Raw genomic sequence first — 22,830 nt, 5'->3', positions numbered from 1 at the left:
AGTGGAACTTGGAAAACAACTGCGTTGCAAAAATCCTTCAAGATGCCTAGAAAAGGACCCCAAAGTGAGCTTGACGTTCACTTCCAGGTTGAATTCAAGTTGTTGTCCAATAATTTCTCTGTCTATTGTTTTCTGAGATGTTCTACGGTTTCAGGTGAGATTTGAGCCCTGGCACGGTGTGAGGAGGGATCTCTCTCTCCCTTCTCCTCAGATGCCCTGAAAGAAGAATCTAAAGGGCTGGCAGTAGGGGGCAAAGGGCACTCCAGAAATCTGTCCTAGGCTGTCTTTTAGCACCACACACTTCAGGAGATATCTTAATCGTTTTAACCATTAGTGAAAGGTGGAAGGCTCCAAAATATGGATCTCAAGCTAACTCTCTTCTCATGACTCCTAGACCCACAAATCCCTAAACCAATACATTAACAAATAGTAATATCTACAGTGTAATGCTTCCTAGGATTTCAAACTTAACATGGCCAAGCTGTGCTCACAAATTTCTTCTCAAAATGTACTTGTCATTTAGTGTCCCGTCTTGGTGGAGGGACCACCATCCTCTGATGACACCAGGCTTTTTTTTTTGTTCTCTTATCCCCCACATAATCAATGATGAAGCCCTGTTCCATTTTTCCTCCTATTTCTCAATTTCATCCTCTCATATTTGACATTTTAAAAATCAGGCCTCCCCCGATCCCACTTAATCTTGTGTGTGTGTCACTTCATATTTTTGTCAAAGTATCTTTTAGATGGATTCCTAGAAGTGGTATTGCAGGTCCAAAGGGTAAACTTACATATATAATTTTGCTGTATAGTATTATCTTTCCTACCTATGGGTTGTACCATTTTGCATTCCCACTAGAATGTTAAGAGTTTCTCCTTCCCCATGAGTGGAGTATACTGTCAAACTTTTGTACCATTGCCAATCTGATGACTAATCGTACCACAGTCAGCATAGTTTTTAATTTGTATGTTCATATTTTGAGTGAAGTTGAACATCGTTACAGATGTTTGAGGGCTGCTAGCGTTTCTTATTCTGTCAACTATTTATTTCTTTTGGCCACTTTCTCTATTGGGTTATTGGTTATGCTCAACTTTTAGGAGCTCTTTAGATATTTGGAAAACTAGCCCTTGCCTGTGATATGTTGCAAGCCTTTTTCTTTCCTTATTTTTTTTGACAAGCAATACATTTTATTTTCATGTAGTCAGATTTATTATTTTTATGGGTTTTGGATTTTGAGTCACATGGTTAGATAATGTTTCCCCATTCCAGCGTGTTAGAATTATTATTCATGTTTTCTTCTAATACATGTATAGGTGGATTTTTTATATTTAGATCTCAGATCCATTTAGAATTTATCTCTATTGTGATGTGTGGTGGGAAATACAAATGCAGTTTTACCTTTGCCCAATTGTTGTCATCCCAGCACAACTTCTAAGTTCTTCATTTCCCTGTTGATATGTGGTGTCACGTTCATCATTTACTCAATATCCTTACATACCTGGATCTATTTCTGGTCTATTCTTTCTCTCTGTTAATACACTAAAATCATATGGGTATGTTCCAGTATCTGATAAGGCTGACCCTCACCATTGTTCTTTTTCATGGGTTTCCTGACTATTCTTATTTCCCCACTTGAACTTTGTAATCAGTTTATCTAATTCCAGAACAACATTTGTTGATATTTTTGTTGGAATACTACAGTTGCATACGTATTTAGGGAGGACTGACCTCTTTGAGTCTTTCCAAGAACCTCATATTGCTTTCTGTTTGTTTAAACGTATATTTGGCCTTTTAGGAACGTTTTAAAGCTTTCCCCATAGAAGTTTTGTTCATTTCTTATTAAGTTTATTCCTAGTTTCACTTTTTTGTTGCTATTGTAAATATGGTCTTCTCTTTCATTATATCTCGTAACTCGTTATCATTGATTATTCACATATATGAAGGCCGTTGATTTTAGTGTGTTAACTTTATGTCTTGCTAATTTACTAAATTATCCTTTTTTTATAGTTTTTCCATTGAACCTGGTTTTCTGACATATAATCATACATCAGCACATAAAAGAGAACATCAACAGAATCGTGGATGGCGAAACAGCTGGCAGAAACCAGCTGGCTGGCCCTTGAGAAGTCTGTGTGGAAGAAGTCCCTTCGCCACCGCTAAGCGCGGATTTGGGAAGGTCCCCCGGCGAACATCCCTTTGAGGCATCTCTAACCTCAGAGACACAGAATCCCAAAAGTGAATGGAGACGCAAGGGATTTCCCAGTCTTAAGATCAGTTCTACAAGCCTCGAACACCCATCGGGTCGGGGGAAGTGTGGACAATGGCTGGGTAAAGAAGAGGAGAAAGGTAAACCCGTTCCATTTACCCGCGGGCCTGAGAGCCATCAGCCTTCCTTTCACGTAGACGCGCGGAAACACTACCGAGTTGAAAGCCCCTTTCGCCCCCTTCCTAGAGCGGCCGCGGAAGTGCGCCCCGCGCGGGCTGGTTCTCAGCCCCCAGTGACCGCTTCCGGCCTTTGTGGGTCACTTTTGATGGGTTCCGGGTCCTAAAAGGGTTCGAGGCCTCCTGCCTTCGCTCCGTAGAAGGGAGTTCTCTTCTGGACCTGGGGGCCGCAGGTGAGCGATGTTGTGCTCTGTACGCTGCGAGCAGGTGGGCGGGAGATTTCTATATTCCAGCTGCTGGGCCCCTCAGGCTCTGGCCGGTGCAGAGTGGACCCCGGTCCTCCCAAACCCAGGCGGATCTGCGGGAAGCTCTCCCTCCCCAAAGTGCGTTGGGACATTAGGATGAGGGGTTGGCTCCCAGTCTCTGCAGCAATTCCAGGCTGTAAGGCCCATACCTTCCGCGTTTGCTTTGAGCTGTGTATCCTTAGGTTCAGCGTTTACCGACATTTCTGGACAGTGGTGGGTCACAGACGCTGGCCGGCATCCTAGGGATCCTTTCCTGGGCCTTCCTCACTTCACATTATAATCACAGACCACGAGGTTAGAGGGAAGCCTTAAAGAGTAACCTCTTCAGCTTTCTCACTTTATAAATGAAGAATGAGGAGCAGAAAGATTAAGTCCTTAAGGAAATAAATTTACATGACTTTGTTGCTTTTGCGATTTCATGGTTTCCACCAGACATCTGGACATTCAAAAGATAAAAGTAACTAATCAAGGATGTCCTAACCTTTTGTCATTATTATTTACTTGATCTAAATGTTAGTTTTATTCCATTTGTCTTTCATTTAGGACCAAATGAGAATAAGTTTACCAACAAGTCTTACTCTTCCTTCTTAAAAGTCCTGAAACAACTTGGCACGTTTCCCCAGTCTTTTTCTTTAAATTGGTCTATTGGTCTAATCTTTTTTTTTTTTGGAGACAGAGTCTCGCTCTGTCGCCCAGGCTGGAGTGCAGTGGCGTGATCTCAGCTCACTGCAAGCTCCGCCTCCTGGGTTCACGCCATTCTCCTGCCTCAGCCTCCCGAGTAGCTGGGACTACAGGCGCCTGCCACCACGCCCGGCTTTTTTTTTTTTTTTTTTTTTTTTTTTAGTAGATACGGGGTTTCACCGTGTTAGCCAGGATGGTCTCGATCTCCTGACCTCGTGATCCGCCCGACTCCGCCTCCCAAAGTGCTGGGATTACAGGCGTGAGCCACTGCGCCCGGCCTAAATTGGCCTAATCTTAAGTCTTTTCTATCAGAGTATTTTTCTGAGTAAGTATCGTACATTAACCTGGAGGCCAGATTTCAAAGGTCATAGTTAAGTTCTCAGAGTTTGCAGTTTTACTTTATGGTAGAGTGTGTATTAATAATGATGGCTTATTCTTCAGGACTGTCCAGGAATACATTTTCCAGGTGAGATCTTACTTGAAACACCGGTAGTTCCAACACAGCTAAAATGGCATCTACTTGGGCTATCCAGGCCCACATGGACCAGGATGAACCTTTGAAAGTAAAGATACAGGAGGAGAAATATACCACCAAACAGGATTGGGACCTGCATAAAAACAACACCCATAGCAGAGAGGTCTTCCGTCAGTACTTCAGACAGTTCTGCTACCAGGAGACATCTGGTCCCCGTGAGGCTTTGAGCCGACTTCGAGAACTTTGCCATCAGTGGCTGAGGCCAGAGACCCACACCAAAGAACAGATTCTGGAGCTGCTGGTGCTGGAGCAGTTCCTGACTATCCTACCTGAGGAGCTGCAGGCCTGGGTGCAGGAGCAGCATCCAGAGAGTGGGGAGGAGGTGGTGACTGTGCTGGAGGATTTAGAGAGAGAACTGGATGAACCAGAAGAGCAGGTGGGAAAAAAAGATGTGACTTCTGTTTGAGAAAAGATAAATTGTGGATTTCTAGGCCAGAGTGAAGAACAGCCATTTTTTCACAAAGCATGTTTTTGATAGTTTGGTGCATCAGAAAGGGGCATGAGTTTCATGGAAAGTTGGCTAATGTGGTCCCAACTTATTTATAACTTTTCTGTGGAAGGATTTTATATTTCTCTATTAAGCTACAAAATTCTGTTTAATTAACATGTTGCTCATCTTAGAAAACTTCTAAGACGAGAAGGTATCAGAGAGATGAAAGTAGCAGGATGGGAAGCAGTCTCTTGGAGGGGCATCACTCTGTTGCACAATACAAATAACTAAGAATTAAGGTTTTGCAGATATATCCATTGCTCTGACTCCATTACAGGGTTTTAAAATGGAGAAATTAACTATTTCAGGGGAATGAGATGTGGGAGTACAATGGAAAGTTAGTGAGGAGAGCAGGGTGGGGATCTGTGTTTCTTTGAATAGTAGAAAGCCCAGTTAGATTGGAAAGGTGAATTCTGAATAGCAGGGTTGAGATAGTGTCCAGGACTTTGAATCTCAACCTCTGGAATTGAGATTTTATTCTGTAGGACAGACGCCCCTAACCTTTTCTCCTTGAGTCTAAATGAGCTTTACTAATTGTAAGATGTAAAAGAGAACCAAATTATGTAGAACGTTTTTGTTTTGTTTTTAATACTAAAATGAGACAGTGGTTCTCAACCAGTGCCAATTTTGTGCCCCACAGGGCATCTGGCAATGTCTTGGGACATTTTTGGTTGTTATAACTCGGGGAGGTGCTGCTAGTATCTAGTGGGTAGAGAGGGCAAGGCTAATGCTAAACCTCTTAGAACTCACAGGACAGCCCCAGACAACAAAGAATTATCTGAACCAACATGTCAGTAAAGCCAATGCTAGGAAACCCTGGTATAAAGAGTTTGAAACTTAGGGAAATAATGAAACGGAAGTATAATCTAGCACTGTGATACAAAATACAATAGAGGGGGTAGGAACATGTGGCAAAAATATCTAAGTTTGAAATAGGATCATGAGGCCAGGCACGGTGACTCATACCTGTAATCCTAGCATTTGGGGTGCCGAGGGAGGTGGATCACCTGAGGTCAGGAGTTCAAGGCCAGCCTGGGCAACATGGTGAAACCCTGTCTTTACTAAAAATACAAAAGTCAGCTGGGTGTGGCGGCACGTGCCTGTAATCCCAGCTACTTGGGAGGCTGAAGCAGGAGAATCACTTGAACCTAGGAGGCAGAGGTTGCAGTGAGCCAAGATTGTGCCACTGTACCCCAGCCTGGGCAACACAGTGAGACTCCATTTAAAACAAACAAACAAACAAAAAAGAAATAGGATCATGAAAGTGTGATTACCAAGGATGAGTCATGTATTAGGTAAGAATTGTTTGGAAGTGATGACAGATTAGATCTATTAAATAAGGAAGAACCAGTGGAGAACTCTTTACAGAGCAATGTATTCTAAGCTAAACACTAGGGATTTTAAGCTTGAAAGACTAGTATAATGGAGACACTCCTAATAAACGTAAAGACTAGGAAATAATTAAGCATATATTTACCGAATGTCTGTTTGGACTAGGTACTGTTGTAGGCACTGTGAATGCAACATTGAACAAAACACAGGGGGTTGCTGCTCTCATGTAGATTCTGGTCTACTGAGAAGAGACAGATAGTATATTAAATATCAACAAACCAGCCTAGGCAACATAGTGAGAACCCCATCTCTATAAAAAAATACAAAAATTAGCCAGGCAGGTGTGTGTAGTCCTAGCTACTTGGGGGGCTAAAGTGGGAGGATTGCTTGAGCCCAGGAGATCGAGGCTGCAGTGAACCGTGATCATACCACCGCACTCCAGCCTGGGTGACACAGTGAGACCCCATCTCCAAAACAAAAAAAATCAACAAACATACAAGATGTAGGTGGTAATAAATTCTGTTCAAACAACAACAACAATAAAAGCAGAGAAAAGGAATAGTGAAATAAGTGGGGATTGTGCTGTTTTCTGTAGACTTGTCAGAGAAGGTTTTTCAGATAGGTGACATTTACAGGAGAAATCTGAATGAAAAGAGCAAGCCATAAGCTATCAGGGATAACAGCATTCAGGCAAAGGGTCTTAAAGTGAGAATGTACTTACCGTGGTGGAGATGTGTTTGTCAAGGAGGAGATGAAATAAAATGCTTATAAGATTATATTATGTCAGAACTTGTAGGCCATTATAAGAATTTCAGGCCGGGTGCGGTGGCTCACGCTTGTAATCCCAGCACTTTGGGAGGCCGAGGCGGGCGGATCACGAGGTCAGGAGATCAAGACCACGGTGAAACCCCGTCTCTACTAAAAAATACAAAAAATTAGCTGGGCGTGGTGGCGGGCGCCTGTAGTCCCAGCTACTCGGAGAGGCTGAGGCAGGAGAATGGCGTGAACCCGGGAGGCGGAGCTTGCAGTGAGCCGAGATTGCGCCACTGCACTCCAGCCTGGGCGACAGAGCGAGACTCCGTCTCAAAAAAAAAAAAAATAAATAAATAAACTGGAATTCAGCAGAAGGGTCTGTGCTAGAACTACAGAATTGGGGCTTTTCAGAACACGCATAGTATTTAAAGCCACAAGATAGGATGAGATCATGAAGGGAGTGATGAGCAGTAGAAACAGAGTAGCTAGGGAGGTACAAAGAATGGGATTCTTAGATGCAGGCAAAAGTAATTTGGTTTTAAGTGTGCTGAATTTGTATTGCCAACCAGTTCTTTCTCTGAAAGCACTGCAGGGGGGCATCTAATGGAGTTTACAGCTTGATTTCTGAGGCCTGACCAGAGATCCCGGAATAGAAGGCACAGCTCACAGTACTGGCCTTTTCCCCCTGCTTTCTTTTTTCAAAACGTGAGATATCCAAAACACCATTTTCTATACATCTGAGATAGCATTTTGCTGACTCTGGCTTTTATTCTGAAGACTGAGGCTACAAAATGAAACTGTGTCAGGGAAATAGAGGCAGTATATGGTGATTTCTTATTTATAAAATTTAACCTTTGAAGCGAATGGGGGAGTAATTTGAGAGCCTGTTGTATGCCAAGCCTTGTGCAAGGTGCTTTATACAAATGTTATTTATAATCTCAGAGAGAGTAAGTAACTAGCCCAAGGTCACAGAGCTACTAGACTAAGAGAGAGAGTAAGTAATCCATGTGATTTCAAATCCCTGCTTTTTACAATACCTTGCTGAAGAAACCTGTTATTTTTAAATGCAAGAGGAAATAGGCCCATGGAAGAATGGGAGCCACCCAGTGGCTGAAATTGCTGAATAAATGAGTTAGTTAACTGAGGGAGCAAGGGTCAGAGGGAAGCCAAAAGTGATGGGACTGAAGGCAAAAGTAGAGATGTAAGCCTTGAAAAAGAGAAGACGTCATCCTATAAGATAGAAGAAAGGGAGAGGAGTATGAGGGTGGAGATAGATAAAATGAAGAGTAGATGATTTTTGAGATGATTGTGATCTTGGATAAATAGAAAATAAGATAATCTTCCCAGAGAGAAGTGGGATGGGCACCTCAGAAGAGCAGAGACTATTGGGAACAGCTTAGGGAATGAATATGGAAGAGATTTCTCTCCTTCCCTTCTTTTCCCTTTCTTTCTCCTCATATGTTCCCTTCGACTTTTTTTTTTTTTTTTTTTTTTTTTTTCGGAGCTACGGTGTCTCTGTCACCCAGGCTGGAGTTCAGTAGTGTAATCATAGTTCACTATAACCTTGAACTGGGCTCAAAATCCTCCTGCCTTAGTCTCCTGAGTAGTTAGGACTACAGATGTGCGCCACCATGCCCAGATCATTTTTAATTTTTTTGGAGAGATGGGGTCTTGGTATATTGCCTAGGCTGGTCTCAAACTTCTGGCCTCAAGCAATCCTCCCACCATGGCATCCCAAGGATGCATTTTTTTTTTTTTATCATTTCTCTACATTATTTACTTTTACATATCCGCTTTCCTTTTCCTCTTTCTCTCTTAATGTTTTATTTTACCCTAAGTTCTATCTTATTTCCTCCTTTCTGCCTCTTTTCACCTTTTTCTTCTCTCCTTTGTTTTGTCATTCTCCCTTTCCATTCTCCACTTCTTTGAGCATAAGATAAAGAAGTAAAAGTGGCACAACCAACATACTTTAGTGGTAACAACAGAAGAAATTACATCTGGATGGAGAAGGAAAGATTCCCCAGAGGAGGCGACATTTATATTGGCCTTGAAGAGTGGGTAGGGTTATGGCAGGCTTATATCTGGGAAAAAGGTCATTTCAGGGTTCAGCCACTGCCATAAACAGTATACTTTTTGTTTTCTGTTATCAGAGTGAGTCTGTCAGCTACATCTCATTTTCCTCAGGTCTCAGCCCACACTGGGGAACAGGAAATGTTCTTGCAGGAGATGGTACCTCTAGGAAAAGAAGGAGAACCCAGTATGTCCCTCCAGTCCATGAAAGCCCAGCCAAAGTATGACTCTCCAGAACCTGAATCCCAACAGGAGCAAGGTAAAGAAGAAAGACCCATCTTGGGAGGAAGGGGAAGATGGGTAACATAGGACATTGGGGCTTTTTTGTACTTGCTACTGTTTCTGATCATTAAAGTCAAAAAGGCCCTCTCAGAATCTGATGGCTCACATATAGGCTCTCAGACAGCCTAGTTTGTCACTCTTCAACCCTTACTTTTTTGTATATTCATATTCTTCTAAATTCTGGCTTTACCACTTAATTTAGTCCTTCTGATATTTATCTCTCTTTATACTGACCTCCTTGCTATTTTTAACCTTTATCCTATCAGACAATACCTCTATCTTCCACTTGCACTATATCCTTTCTGCTTCATTAAATAAGACTTTGCTCCATTATGTCTGCAACTAACTTTCAGATGGCTCAAGAAAAAAAAATTTGTATACTTACAAAGAAAAGGAATACTAGGCTGGGTGCAGTGGCTCACGCCTGTAATCCCAACACTTTGGGAGGCCAAGGTGGGTGGATCACGAGGTCAGGAGTTCGAGACCAGCCTGACCAACATGGTGAAACCCTGTGTCTACTAAAAATACAAAAATTAGCTGGGCGTGGTGGCACGTGCCTGTAATCCCAGCTACTCAGGAGGCTGAGGCAGGAGAATCGCTTGAACCCAGGAGGTGGAGGTTGCAGTGAGCTGACATCGCGCCACTGCACTCCAGCCTGAGCAACAGAGCAAGACTCTGTCTCAAAAAAAAAAAAGAAAAAATAATAAAACAAATGTTGCAAAATATTAAAAGTTGGTGAATGTGTGAAAGATCCACTACCTTATTTCTACTTTCTCTGTATCCTTTTCATTTTCATTCAATTTTTTAAGTAGGTAAAAATGTACATGGCTCAAAAACAAACATTTTTTAAGTTATTTAATGAAAAGTTTCTATTCTACTTGATTTTCCAAGCCACCTACCTAGTCTCTTCTTCCTACTCTGAAATAGGTTGCAACTGTTAGTAATTTTTTGTGTGTCCTTCCAGATATTTTTTGATGCATATATGTTTTCCATATTGAAACAAATATATTTTGTTCTCTTTATCACTAAGATGGTAGAGTCTTGCATTTTTTATTTCTTAACAGCTGCTTAATATTAAAATGTATGGATACATTTTAAAGGTAGAAGAGGTAACATTTATGATCCTTTCTTAGTTTTAGATGTTGAGACTGGAAATGAGTATGGGAATTTAAAGCAAGAAGTTTCTGAAGAAATGGAACCACATGGGAATACATCCAGTAAATTTGAAAATGATATGTCCAAGTCTGCTAGGTGTGGAGAAACTCATGAACCTGAAGAAATAACAGAAGAGTCCTCTGCGTGCTCCAGAGAAGATAAACAACCTACCTGTGATGAAAACGGAGTAAGCCTGACTGAGAACTCTGACCATACGGAACATCAGAGAATCTGTCCAGGAGAAAAATCATATGGATGTGATGACTGTGGAAAAGCTTTTAGTCAGCACTTACACCTCATAGAACATCAGAGGATCCATACTGGAGACAGACCCTACAAATGTGAAGAATGTGGAAAAGCTTTCCGTGGGAGAACTGTGCTTATTCGACACAAAATAATACACACTGGAGAGAAACCATATAAGTGTAATGAGTGTGGCAAAGCCTTTGGCCGGTGGTCAGCTCTTAACCAACATCAGAGACTTCACACAGGAGAAAAACACTATCACTGTAATGACTGTGGCAAAGCCTTTAGTCAGAAAGCAGGCCTCTTTCACCATATCAAGATCCACACAAGAGACAAACCTTATCAGTGTACTCAGTGTGATAAAAGTTTTAGTCGGCGTTCCATACTTACTCAGCATCAAGGAGTTCATACTGGCATGAAGCCCTATGAGTGCAACGAGTGTGGAAAAGCCTTTGTTTATAACTCATCCCTGGTTTCCCATCAGGAAATCCACCACAAAGAAAAATGCTATCAGTGTAAGGAATGTGGGAAATCCTTCAGTCAGAGTGGCCTTATTCAGCATCAGAGAATTCACACTGGGGAAAAACCCTACAAATGTGAGGTATGTGAAAAGGCCTTTATTCAAAGGACAAGTCTTACAGAACATCAGCGAATTCACACTGGAGAAAGACCCTATAAATGTGATAAGTGTGGGAAGGCATTTACTCAAAGATCGGTCCTCACGGAACATCAGAGAATCCACACTGGAGAAAGGCCCTACAAGTGTGATGAGTGTGGGAATGCCTTCCGAGGAATCACCAGCCTCATTCAGCATCAGAGAATCCACACTGGGGAGAAGCCCTACCAATGTGATGAGTGTGGAAAAGCCTTCAGACAGAGGTCAGATCTTAGTAAACACCAGAGAATCCATAATAGAGGTGGTCCCTATGTATGTAAAGAGTGTGGGAAATCATTCAGGCAGAACTCAGCTCTTACTCAACATCAGACTATCCACAAAGGAGAAAAATCTGTTTCTGTGTGATCACTACAGGGAAGTTATCTCACAGAGTTCAGGCCGGTGAGAAATACTATTTAGCTTTACAATTATTGGGGCAAAACTTCAGTCACCATTGTTATAAGGAAACCTCAGATATTTAATAAGAATTCACTATGTGCTGCCCATTGTATTAGGTGCTGTGGAGAGCAAGAAGATAACCCCAAACTCTTTTCTCAGAGAGTTTATAGCCTAGTTTGGGATAGAAAAGATCCATATATTTAGTTAAATAAGACTACAGGAGAGTAGAATAGATGCACAAGACGGTGTCAAATGAAAGTGGTACTCTGTAGACCGTAAGTGCTGTAAATTCTAAAGGACAGGTTACTTTTGCCTGGAGTGGTCAAGAAAGATTTCATTTAAAATAAGGATTTGATGGGCAGACTTAGCAGTCAAAAGGGAGAAAACGAGTAAAACAAATGTAAGCCAATGTAAGAGTGCATGTGGTTTGGAAGCATCAGGGAAATGACTAGCCAACCTGAAGTAAAAGGTTCATGCAAATTGGGCAATCAATAGCGTTACGTTGGAAACAGCTTGGGGACAGACTATAAGAGGGCCACAATGTGAATAATTTCATCAAATACTTTATAGCACTTGGACATTTACAGAGCACCTTTCTCATTTAATTCCTAAAATACCTTGGTAAATCAAGAGCATTCTCCATTTTAAAAATGAGAATACGCTTGCCTATGGAGATGGCGACATAGCTATAATCCCACACAAAGAAAAAGACCAGTGAGTAACCTAAGTGCAGGTCTCTTGACTTCTAGTCCTGGCCATTATACTAGTGATCCTCCAACTTTGATGAACTTCAAAATCACGTTTGGAGCTTGTTTAACATCCCTGAATCCCACTCACATTCGGCTTCATTAGGCCTAGGATGGGAGTTGAGAATCTTCATTTTTATAGCTCCATGGTTACTTAATACACTTTAAAATTTGAGAAACGTTGAGTTGAATGACAGCTGACTTCATGGCTGTCTGCAAAGTGGGGAAGCCTGAACACAGTCCTGTAAACCAAAGGCCACTGCAGACTTTTAGCACAAGGAGATCCTTACAGGGAACATGTGCCACCAGCTCTTTGGAGTGAACAGGGAATTAGACCCCCATCATGCCAAAAAACTAGGGTTTTAAGGTAGTCTTTCCATCCCTTCAGATTTAAGTATTCAAAGAAAAAGAGACAGACCTACATTCCAAGGGTTTTCTGAGTGCAAGGCCTTGTGTTGTTTGTTTATTTAGGGGAGGGCCTGGTGCTCTTCTCTGTTTTACGCTTTACCTTCTTTTATTTCCCAGATCTCATGTTAGCACTATGTTCTGAGTTCCCTAATAATTGCTCTTAAGAACTGACTTACATTTTGTTGGTTTGTACACTTCTAGAGCACATAAAAGGACCCCAAATTAGAGATACTGTCCCTTGGGCTTCTGAAAAATGAATCAACCAAAACTGGTTGACTCCAACCTTGTTTTGCTGAGTAAAAATTCTGCTTTGGATGAGAACCTGTCTTGATTATTTTAGTGGACAACAGGCAAGACACATGGAAGTACACATGGCTCCTGATCTGTCTTTTTATTTACAGAAATCATTCTTAATCACTACTGAGATGGCCTGTTATTTCCTTCCTTTTCTACCCTGCCACAGCAAACTCCACAATTTCTGGGACTAACTTCCTACTACACCCCAACACAACTCCAGTCCTCTCTTCTCTTCACACTTCTAGCTGGTTAGTGGGTTTGAAGTGGTGAGACAGTGACAAAAGGGGAAGGGGAAAAATAAAAGAAGGGTAATCTGCATTCTTCCTTAGTAAGTCCCACTCCTAATTACCTTTCTACGCAGCCCTGTGTCTTTGTCCCATCTTCTCTTCACTCCTATAATATACTCCCCACCCCCATTTTCTTAGTGCCCCTGTCTCTTGCCTCTAGCCATAAACCCTGTACAGAATTTCATCCCTGGGTTGGAACTAGAAGCCTCTCTGGGCCTATAGGAATATTATGTGTCTAGCTAAGTTGTAAATATGAACACATATTCCCATAGAAGTCATAATGGTATAAGTATTATAATTCAGGTATATTAGGTGTCAAATTGGCTTCTGGGATTGGAACTTACATGACTTTCTGTGTGGAAAAACCTTGAGTTCACAAGAGAGAAAGGCAAATGAACAGTTGAAAAACAACTTACTTATAAGTTGAGGACTGCTTAGTTAGGCTTTTTTCATAACCCCAGCATTGGAGTTGCACACATGAGGCACTGAGGCAACTGGGATTAGAAACCTAGTTTTTTTCCTCCAGGAAACAAGAAACCCCAAGTGAGCCTGGGAGCACTGTAGCTATAAGTATGTGAGGCTTATGCTTTACTTAAGTTTACCCTGCCTCCCATTTCTCACATAATGAGAATGCAAACTTGTAACCAAACCAAGGTTCAGCTGCTTGCGGCTCCAAAGCCAAAACTCGGGAGAGAAGAGAGTTGGTGCGAGGAAAAGCAGATTTATTCGGAGAGCCAGCAAACTGAGACGATGGTAGACTAGTGTCCTAAAGTACCATCTTAAGTCAGTACAAATTTTGGGCTCGGCTCTTTTTATGTTAAGGGCAAAGGGAAGAGGACAGAGTTGGGATGAAGAGGTAACCTATGACCACAGACATCTGGGTGCAAGCAAGAGTCCAAGGAGGTTGGGAACTTATTTGTCATTGGTTGGGTCATAATTCTCCTATAAATCTTTAACAAAACATAATTGTTATACATACTTATTTAATCCCAGAGTTAGTTTTTAAAACTACATGATTGCTGTTTTTGCATATTATCTCTGCTCTAAAATTAGCCTACATGGAGGAATGGGTAAAGGCTCCTTAAACAAAAATGGAGTTAGTTATGTTAGTTCTTTTGCTGTTTCACTGTTAGAAACTCTTCTCAGTGGAGGGGACTTTACTTAGTGATGAGAACCTGTGTGAGAATGTTCTCCTTACCAAACATGCTATGCATACTTCTTGTCTAATCTGATTTTATAGACTTGTTATCCAAACTGAAATTACTGTTCATAGTAACTTCAGAGCCTCTCTTTTAATCTGACTGCTCACTGCAATGCAATCCTTGTTTTAAACTTGCCTTCTACTCCCCTGAGTGCCTTTACTTGGGGTCTTTCCAGTTCATTTTCTGCTTAATATGTTCTGTCATTGCACACATTCCACCATTTGCCTTTCTGCACACTACTTAATCTTTCTTATATACCTAATATTATAAAGGGACCATAAACAAAGACTCAGAACAATGGAATATGCCTATTATAGGAAGGTACAGTTCACACTTGTTTAAAAATAAATGTGGAGGCTGGGTGCAGTGGCTCATGCCTATAATCCCAGCACTTTGGGAGGGCGAGGTGAGCGGATCACAAGGTCAAGAGGTCGAGACCATCCTGACCAACATGGTGAAACCCCGTCTCTACTAAAAATACAAAAATTAACCTGGCGTGGTGGCGCATGCCTATAATCCCAGCTACTCGGGAGGCTGAGGCAGGAGAATCGCTTGAACCCGGGAGGTGGAGGTTGCAGTGAGCCGAGATCGCGCCACTGCTCTCTCGCCTGGTGACAGAGCAAGACTCCATCTCAAAATAAAATAAAAATATAAATACATGCGGGGGTTTTGTTCTGGTTATTTCTCATGCTTAAATACAGTTGTAGTACCAAAAAAAGGTGGAGTGACATGGAATTTCCAGGTAGGCATCAAAGAGGATTAAACTAGCTTTCCAGGATAAAGAGGAAATGTAGTAGAATAAGGCTACTAATTGGAGCTAAATTGGCAATATAGTGAAATTGAAGGCCCTGAGGGGGAAATGGAGGATGTGACATGTTAGATACGGAATAGGAGTACTACACTGGGGAGTGCACTGAAGAGACAATGCTTTGTGATGAAGTCAAGAGTACATTTTATGGATAAAATATAGATGTGGTGTGACAGTGACAAGATCCTAGGAAACCAGAAACCTCTGAAGCATTTTATGTATGTGGATTTTGAAATAACAATAACAGGGGGTGGGATGGAAAGAAAGAATATAAAAGTGAAGCAGGTCGAAGGTAGAAATAATGGTCATCAATTGTAGTAACAATGGCCAGATAGAAGTATCTGATGTAAAACTCAAATGAATTATAAAGCTTGCAAATAATATTAAGGATAAGAATAAGATTGACTGGCTTGTCTTTTCTAATTGGTTCAAGGTAAACAAGACATTAAGTGTTTAAGGCAAAAAGCATGGAGAGGTTGGGGAAGAGCCAAGTTTCTAAAATAATGAAAAGTGAAGTGAGTTTCAACACGGGCTGTGAATGAAAACGTAACCTGACAATCAAACTGATTCCAGAGAGTGCAGTGGGAAGGGACTGCAGAGGAAAAAAGAACGGGGCCCTCCTTCCAAAAATAAATTGTTTTAAGAGGTTGCCAGAGTTTGACGTATGAGATGAAGCTAATGAGGAAAGACAGTGGGATGAAGCTAATGAGGAAAGACAGTGGGATTGAGCAGGGCTCCGAATTGAGACATCTCAACTGTATAATGAGGTTGGTTGTAGAGAGCACTAAGATACAAGAACTTAGACAAGTCTGCATTCCTGTACTCAGTACAGAAGTAGCCTCTTTTGTTAATATACAGATTATTTGTAGAGTTGTTATAGTCAAAACAAAGCTGTTCTTATTGGCCATCTTTTGTAATTGAGAAAAGGATTTATTAATGACAATACTGCACACTTATTAGCTGCTTACTAAGGGCCAGACGTTACTAAATGCTTTACTTACAACATTTCACTTTCAGCTGGGGAAACTGAAATAGATAAGCTAAAGCTGCTCAAGGTCCCAAAGTTAGTATGTGGTGAGGCCAAGATTTGAACCCAAGCAGGCCAGTTCCAGAGTCCACACTTTTAACCTCTGTGATACATTTCCTCTCTTTCAGTTGAACAAACCATGTGTTGCAGTGATAATTCAGTGTCTTGAGTAATTATCTGTAAAAACTTTTTATCTCCAGTCATTATTCTGAAAAATGATTCAGAAAGTCCTGGAGTCCAAACACCTCAGATAATAATATTATCACTCCCTCTGCATACCAAATCTTGGATGAGGTTTGGCCAGCATAAACAGCTCTACTTCTTGTTGCCTGCACAGTGAGGGTGTCACAGGAGACATTCCACTTTAAAAATGGGCTCTTTATATGAAAAGATCACCCTTCTTAGCTTAGAATCATAAATCACTCTGCATTATTTTCACAGAATAAGGAATATTTGGCTAATTTAATACAGAAAGATTTAAAGATTTGTCCCCAAGTGTTGATAACCCATTATGGATCTATCTTTAATGCGAGTTTTTAAAAGTGATTTTATATTAGAAGATACTTCTTGGATTTAAAAATGCACACACACACATATATGTGATATATGATATTTTTCTTTGCTTAAGACTTACCAATTTTACCGTTCAAATGGTGCCCCTCCTAACTCCACAAGGCCAGAATTTGGGCAAATGCGTGTTGTTCAACCTAGACATAATCATTTGATAGCCTTTAATTGAATCTCTTCCCAACCTTTATCCTTTAAACCAAAAAGTTATATACTACAGTCACTACAGCAGCTCATTTTATTGGAATTTCTTTGGATCCTCTCCCTCTCAAACGTTCTGCGTGTGTTTGGTAAGGAGTCCTCACACATTATTTTTTACTTGTATTTCTACATATATATATATATAAATGTGTAAAAAGTATGTATGAATATTTTTATGTGTTGTAATTTGTATTTTATGTATATATATATATATGACCTCATGTATATAATTTGATGTTGACAAAGCCAACTATGATACGTGTTTTAAACTTTTCAGTTGATTAGCCCCCTAGCTTACATTGTAAGACCATCATTTAGAGCCAGCAGTTTTCCCTTGATTTCATCTCTTGAAGAGACAGTTGATTCTCTTCATACACGTTAAAAACACCATTTAGGTGTCTGAAACCCATCAGTCAAGGCTCCCAGAGCTTTCACCTATCATAGTTCAAGTTGATCTCTAGGGTATATGTCTGTCTGCTCCTGCCAGTCATTTTCCTAAGCCCAGTTGGCCTGCTCCTGGAAGTCCCAAGAGGGCTCCATAGTGGAAGCCATTTGTTACTTCTGATTTATGATTACATCATCATTACTCCTCTTCAAGCTTGGTGGGCATATCTTAGTGTTTTGATCCAATGCCTTAGTTCTGCCTACTTCAATAATGAATTTAGGAGTAGATGTCTCCTCATTTCATCCCTGATAAAGATTGAGGCAGTTTAGGGACTCTACAGCTTCCTCTGGCCAAATTCCCTACTTATTCCTGAGATAGGGTTTAAGAACCTGGATTCTAGAGACAGATTGCCATGGTTCAAATCTCAGCTTACTAGCTAAGTGACTTTAGGCAAGCGATTTAACCTCTCTTGTCCCTCAGTTTCCTCCTATGTAAAATGACAAGGATAATAGTACCAGCCCAATGTAGATTAAATGAGTTTACAAAGTGTTAGAATAGTGCTTGGCACATTAGTGCTTTACAACTATTTTGATTGTTGCTGTGGGCTCTCTCAAATGCATTGCCTCTAAATGCCAATGCCCCAGGTCAAAATTTACCTTTAACCATGCTGCAAGTTTCCCAGACTGCTGCACAGTCCTCCTAGCCCTGAGATAAAAGCTCTCACCCAGGTATGCTTTTACTTTCCTGCCTGGAGAACTGATGCGCAGTGGCCAGCAGGGGACACTTACCGCCCAAGCTGGAAAGGAGAGATTTCTTCTCTTTTGTCTCCGCCCCCTGTTAGTTATCAGAGGTACCTAGCAGCCCGTGCTATCCGCAGTTTGCCTTCGGAGCTGCTCTTCCGACGTTCTGCAGCTGGGCAGGCCGGCCTTGCGCGGGTCTGACGCGCCCCGGCCTGGGAGCATGGGCCCCTGGGGTTACCTGACTGCTCAGCTGGAGCTCGGGCTGCTCAGCTGGGGCGGGGTTCTGCCGGGCAACCACAGAGAGGAGAAAGCCTCCACATCCTAGAGAAGCTGAATGCTGAGCCAGCAGTTGACTGCAGCGGCAAGTGAAAGTACCGACCTTTCTGGCCTTTGTGACGGACCGTTGGAGGAGGGTGGTCTCAGGTTCGTGCACTCCGGCCTTTCAGTGTCTCTGGTGAGGTTGGGCCTGATCGGTTCAGAGCTGCCAGGGGAAGTTAAGGATGATTTCCAAGTTTTGAGGTATCAGGAAAACTGGCTGTTGAGAAAAAGGAGTCTAGGTTCCCTGTTTGGTGAAAGGAAAGTTGGGTTCATTTGGGGAAATGATGTGATTCATGATTTTCCCAAGATCGACGCTGAGTACAAGAAAAGACAGAATCCACCTAGCTGTTTTGTGACTTTGAGCAAATTACTTAATCTCTCTGTGTCTCAGTTTTATTCCTCTGTCAGTGAGATTATAAGTGTCTACTTAAATGGCTGCATGCATGGTGCATTTTAAATATTAGCTGTTGTTATTTTTCATTTCTGATGTTCTTATCTCTGCCGCTTATATGGGATATTTTGAAGTGGGGGGGAGCCAAGGGAAGAGGGTCATGATCTTTAAAGTTTTATTAATAAAAACTTTTAGAGAGTAAAAGGCTAGCAGATGGGGCTAGCTAATAATTTGCAGTCACTCTTGCTTTCCTAATTTATTTACCTTCGTGAAAGAGTTCCGTGTTCTTTCAGTGCCTTGTTCAGATAAGTGAGTTCTTGGCTAAAGAAGTAAACAAAATTTAGCTTGTTATTTTATGCCCCAGGAAGAAGACCAGCTACAAGGAAATACTTCTGAAAAATCACTCTGAACCCCAAGCTGGAGTGAATCTTCTCCTGAGCTCTCTCATTCCAGAATGGCAATCTTGTTGCAGGAAAGATCTCTAATAGTGACTGATGGTAAAGGAAGAAGGCTGTGCCTAGAACAAAGAATCAGGCTGGCAAAGAAATCACAAACTTTAAATTGTTACTCTCTGGAGATAGCTACCTGGACTTTACAGAGCTCTCAGAAGACTTGGGAAGGTTTGCCAGCATTGGAAAAAGCCACTTGGACTTCACAGAGCTGTCAGATGACTTAGGAAGCTTTGCCAGTAGTTCCTGAGACCAGAAATACATATTATGAAGCAGGTGCTGGAACAGGCCCTGGCCCCTACTTGTGAAGCTGCAGATATAGGTAGGATAATATCATCCAGAATGTGGAGATGAGGTAATCGATGATGCTGGAAAAGTTGAAGAGACAGTTTGAATGAAGGACAAACCACAGGTGGGAAAGGTTGGGAGGATCACTTATCGCTTGACTAGCAACAGGCTTTGGGAATAGGATAGAAAGCAGCAAACCTGAACTTTAGGATTCACCAGATGTCTCTGGAGCCGTAACCCAACATTTCCCATTAATAGTAGGTTTTAATTCTCCTGCTATTTAGGTGCACCTCTGGGACCTTCTCTTTCTATATTGGGTTTTTTGTTTGTTGGGTGTTTTAACTTAGGATTTAGCTTCAAATTCCATTTCCCAAGACCAATTTTATCACATTGCCTTTAGGTCTAAGGCTAAAGGATAGAACAAGATATGCTTTTGGCAAAGACAATACCTTGGAATCAAAGGTTTCACATCAAACCTAAGATCCTATCTTAGTTTATCTCTCAGTGTTATTGCCTTTTGATATGGAAAGCTGATGAGAGAGCATCTCTGGAGAGAAAGAAGAGGAGAGCCTCACAGGGGAAGCTTTTAGAACTTTTAGTAGCATCCTCTCCCCAGAAACCTTGCCTCTACTCATCTCCTTCTCATTATCTACCTGATTCTTTAAGTAGGAAATCTCAGCCGTATTTGTAGGGGCTCGGGGTTTTGTTTTTTTGACCCACTTAACTCCTTTAGCTTCAAAGTGTTGCTTTCTTACATTTTAGACATGAATATTACCTAGAAAAGTTATTTCCCCACTGTTAATTTTCCAGTTTATTGATTTCCCCATATCAGATTAGTATATATTTTGAAACTGATTTAGCTATTCTTTCAAGTTAACTTTGATCATATCCCGTTGTTTACTGATCCACTCAACAAATATTTATTGAACATTCTGTAGATCTATAGTAGTAGCCAAGATACTTATCAGTGAGTAGAAATAGTCCTTTTAAGTGTCCTTAACAAATTAAACTTTCTCTTGGTTTCATGATATTCCTTGTTTCTCAGCTTTGCATTCAAACTGATCTTCTCTTTTTTGATTGTACTTTCCTGATTTCTTTTATTGTCCCATTTTGTGAAAAGTCTTCCATGCACTTCCAGTCTTTTTCTGCCTAGCTGTCTCTTCTCACCCAAATTGGACCCCCCTACTCCTACCCTGCCACATGCCTTCACAAAAATGAGATGCTTGTTTAGAGACTTAGAAATGGCGTGCACTTTAGGTAAAAGTGGGTTTTATTTTTAATCACTGTACCCTCTCATAAATCTCATTTCAGAAGAGACAACTGACATTTGAATTGTCTGTGCATTTTGTTTTAGATGGTGTTACTGAGAAGGAAACTAAGGACTTGGCTCCAAAACAAAAACAAGCAAAAATCTGGAGATGCTGAATTTTGTTGGGGGGAATGTCTGTAGAACTGCAACATCAATGCAGTAAGGGTAGTAAAAGCTTTAGTTTCTGGTGAGTCATTACTCAGCATCATGGATGGAGTCCACGATGAAGAGAATCTCTTCGCAATCTCTGCAATCAACAAGTTTTGAAAGGCTTTTGTTTATAGTGGAACCCTCTTTTCCCCCCAGAAGAACCACCACAAGGAAAAATGCTGTCAGCATAAGGAATGTGGGAAAGTTTTCAGCCACATGGCCTTATTTGACTTCAAAGAATCCACATGAGAGAGAGACTGCATAAATGTGATAACTGAGGAGGCCTTTGTTCAGCAAGGAAACCTTATACAAACATGTATGAAGAATGTAGGAAGACCTTCACCCAGAAGCCAGGACTGACTGTGCACCAGAGAATCTGCACAATAAACGTGGTGAATGTGGAGATGCTTTCTTCAGCGTTGGAGAATTCACAGTAAAGGGAAACCCTGCCAGTGTGATGAGTATGGAAAAGTCTTCAGAGGTTGGAACTTGGGAAAAATCAGTGAGTGAATTCATATTAGAGAGGCTCTTATAAATGAGAGGATTATGGGAACTTGTATAGACAGAGATCAGACCTCAATAAGGGAATCTCCACAGTATTGAAAAGTTAATATAATTAATGTAAGTGGGCAAGTTGTATGGGGAATGGGTAGTCTAAATTGCTCATTTTAGCTAGTAAAAACATTAAATGAATTTTTTAGATCAAGAAAAGGAAATGTTAGAAGTTATTTTCCCTTCCAGAGGGGTCTATATGTGTAAGCAATCAGGACTTTTGAAATAAGTTGCATCTCTGGATTTGTGATCTGTCTCCTGGATGATTATCTCTGTTTTGGGGGACAGGCATTTTTTTCTTCATGCCTGTTCTAGTCTCATCTCATATCTTTAATTAATTCAGCAAGTATACACAATAGTATTATCGTCTACTGTTTGTTGTAAATATATATATATATATATATATTATTTTCTTTATGGTCTGAGTAGGCTTGTATTGGTACCCTAGGACACAAAAAGCACATATATCCTGTTTCAGTAAATGTAGTGAAAGGAACTACATTATTAAATTGCTGGGCATTTCTATAAATTTGGGACTACCTTTATATTCTCCAACACAAGACCATGTAGGTGTCCGTTCAGAGAGTATATTTTTCCAGCTTTGGCTTCTTTATTTTCTTTCTTTCTTTATTTTTTTGAGATGGAGTCTTGCTCTTGTTGCCCAGGCTGGAGTGCAATGGCACGATCTTGGCTCACTGCAACCTCCGCCCTCTGGGTTCAAGCGATTCTCCTGCCTCAGTCTCCCGAGTAGCTGGGATCACAGGTGCTTGCCACCACGCCCAGCTAATTTTTGTATTTTTAGTAGAGATTGGGTTTCACCATGTTGGCCAGGCTGGTCTCGAACTCCTGACCTCGTGATCCACCCACCTTGGCCTCCCAAAGTGCTGGGATTATAGGCATAAGCCACTGTGCCCAGCTGTTTTTTTAAGATAGAAAAAAAATATACTTCACATGTAGCATATTGACAGGTAATGACTACTATTTTTTCTTATAGCTAACACATAATAAACATTGTGAAGACTAATATGTTAAGTAACTTGCTTATTCTTTTCAGTTCTAAAACCTATAGGAAAGAATCTTTAGAAGCTGTCAACAAGTTGATAATGTAGCCCAATCTCTACCCATGATAGGAGAGTAAGGCTTACATATTTTATAGTAGGGCACTAAATACAGGAACCGTGTATTTAAAAACTTTTTAGTGATTTTCTCAGAATTCTAGGTTTCTCTCTGCTGTACATCCCTAAATCTTTTGCATAGGTATTAATACATTCATTATTTTTAAAGATGGACTGCATTCTGTAAAAGGCTTTTCCAGTATATGTAAATCACACAGTTTTTTTTAACTCTATTACTATTATATAAAATGATTTCTTAATATTGAACCAACCTTGCATTCCTAGAATAAACCTCACTTAGCCATGA

At 41.0% G+C, this 22,830-nt stretch overlaps 1 protein-coding gene across 4 annotated transcripts; it reads left to right on the top strand.

Annotated features, from left to right (window-relative positions):
* Positions 1-2,502: 2,502 nt before the first annotated feature.
* ZSCAN12 (zinc finger and SCAN domain containing 12) lies at positions 2,503-22,830 on the top strand. Of its 4 annotated transcripts, none has more exons than XR_001114912.2 (6): positions 2,503-2,613; positions 3,808-4,277; positions 8,661-8,805; positions 9,962-11,108; positions 19,025-19,431; positions 20,752-22,830. XR_001114912.2 is itself a non-coding variant. In XM_003271982.4 (4 exons), the coding sequence occupies exons 2-4, from the start codon at positions 3,876-3,878 to the stop codon at positions 11,248-11,250; spliced, it is 1,836 nt and encodes a 611-aa protein (XP_003272030.2). In that variant the 5' UTR covers positions 2,503-2,613; positions 3,808-3,875; the 3' UTR covers positions 11,251-12,758. The 4 variants fall into 4 exon arrangements, 1 of the variants encoding a protein (XP_003272030.2); XR_004027878.1 differs by having other exon boundaries at positions 9,962-11,286; XR_004027879.1 differs by having other exon boundaries at positions 19,025-19,521; positions 20,752-21,562.

Source organism: Nomascus leucogenys, chromosome 22a (genome assembly GCF_006542625.1).
Source record: "Nomascus leucogenys isolate Asia chromosome 22a, Asia_NLE_v1, whole genome shotgun sequence".
Lineage (NCBI taxonomy): Eukaryota > Metazoa > Chordata > Mammalia > Primates > Hylobatidae > Nomascus > Nomascus leucogenys.
Note: the sequence above shows the minus strand (reverse complement) of the source record. Positions and strands in the feature narration are given on the sequence as shown.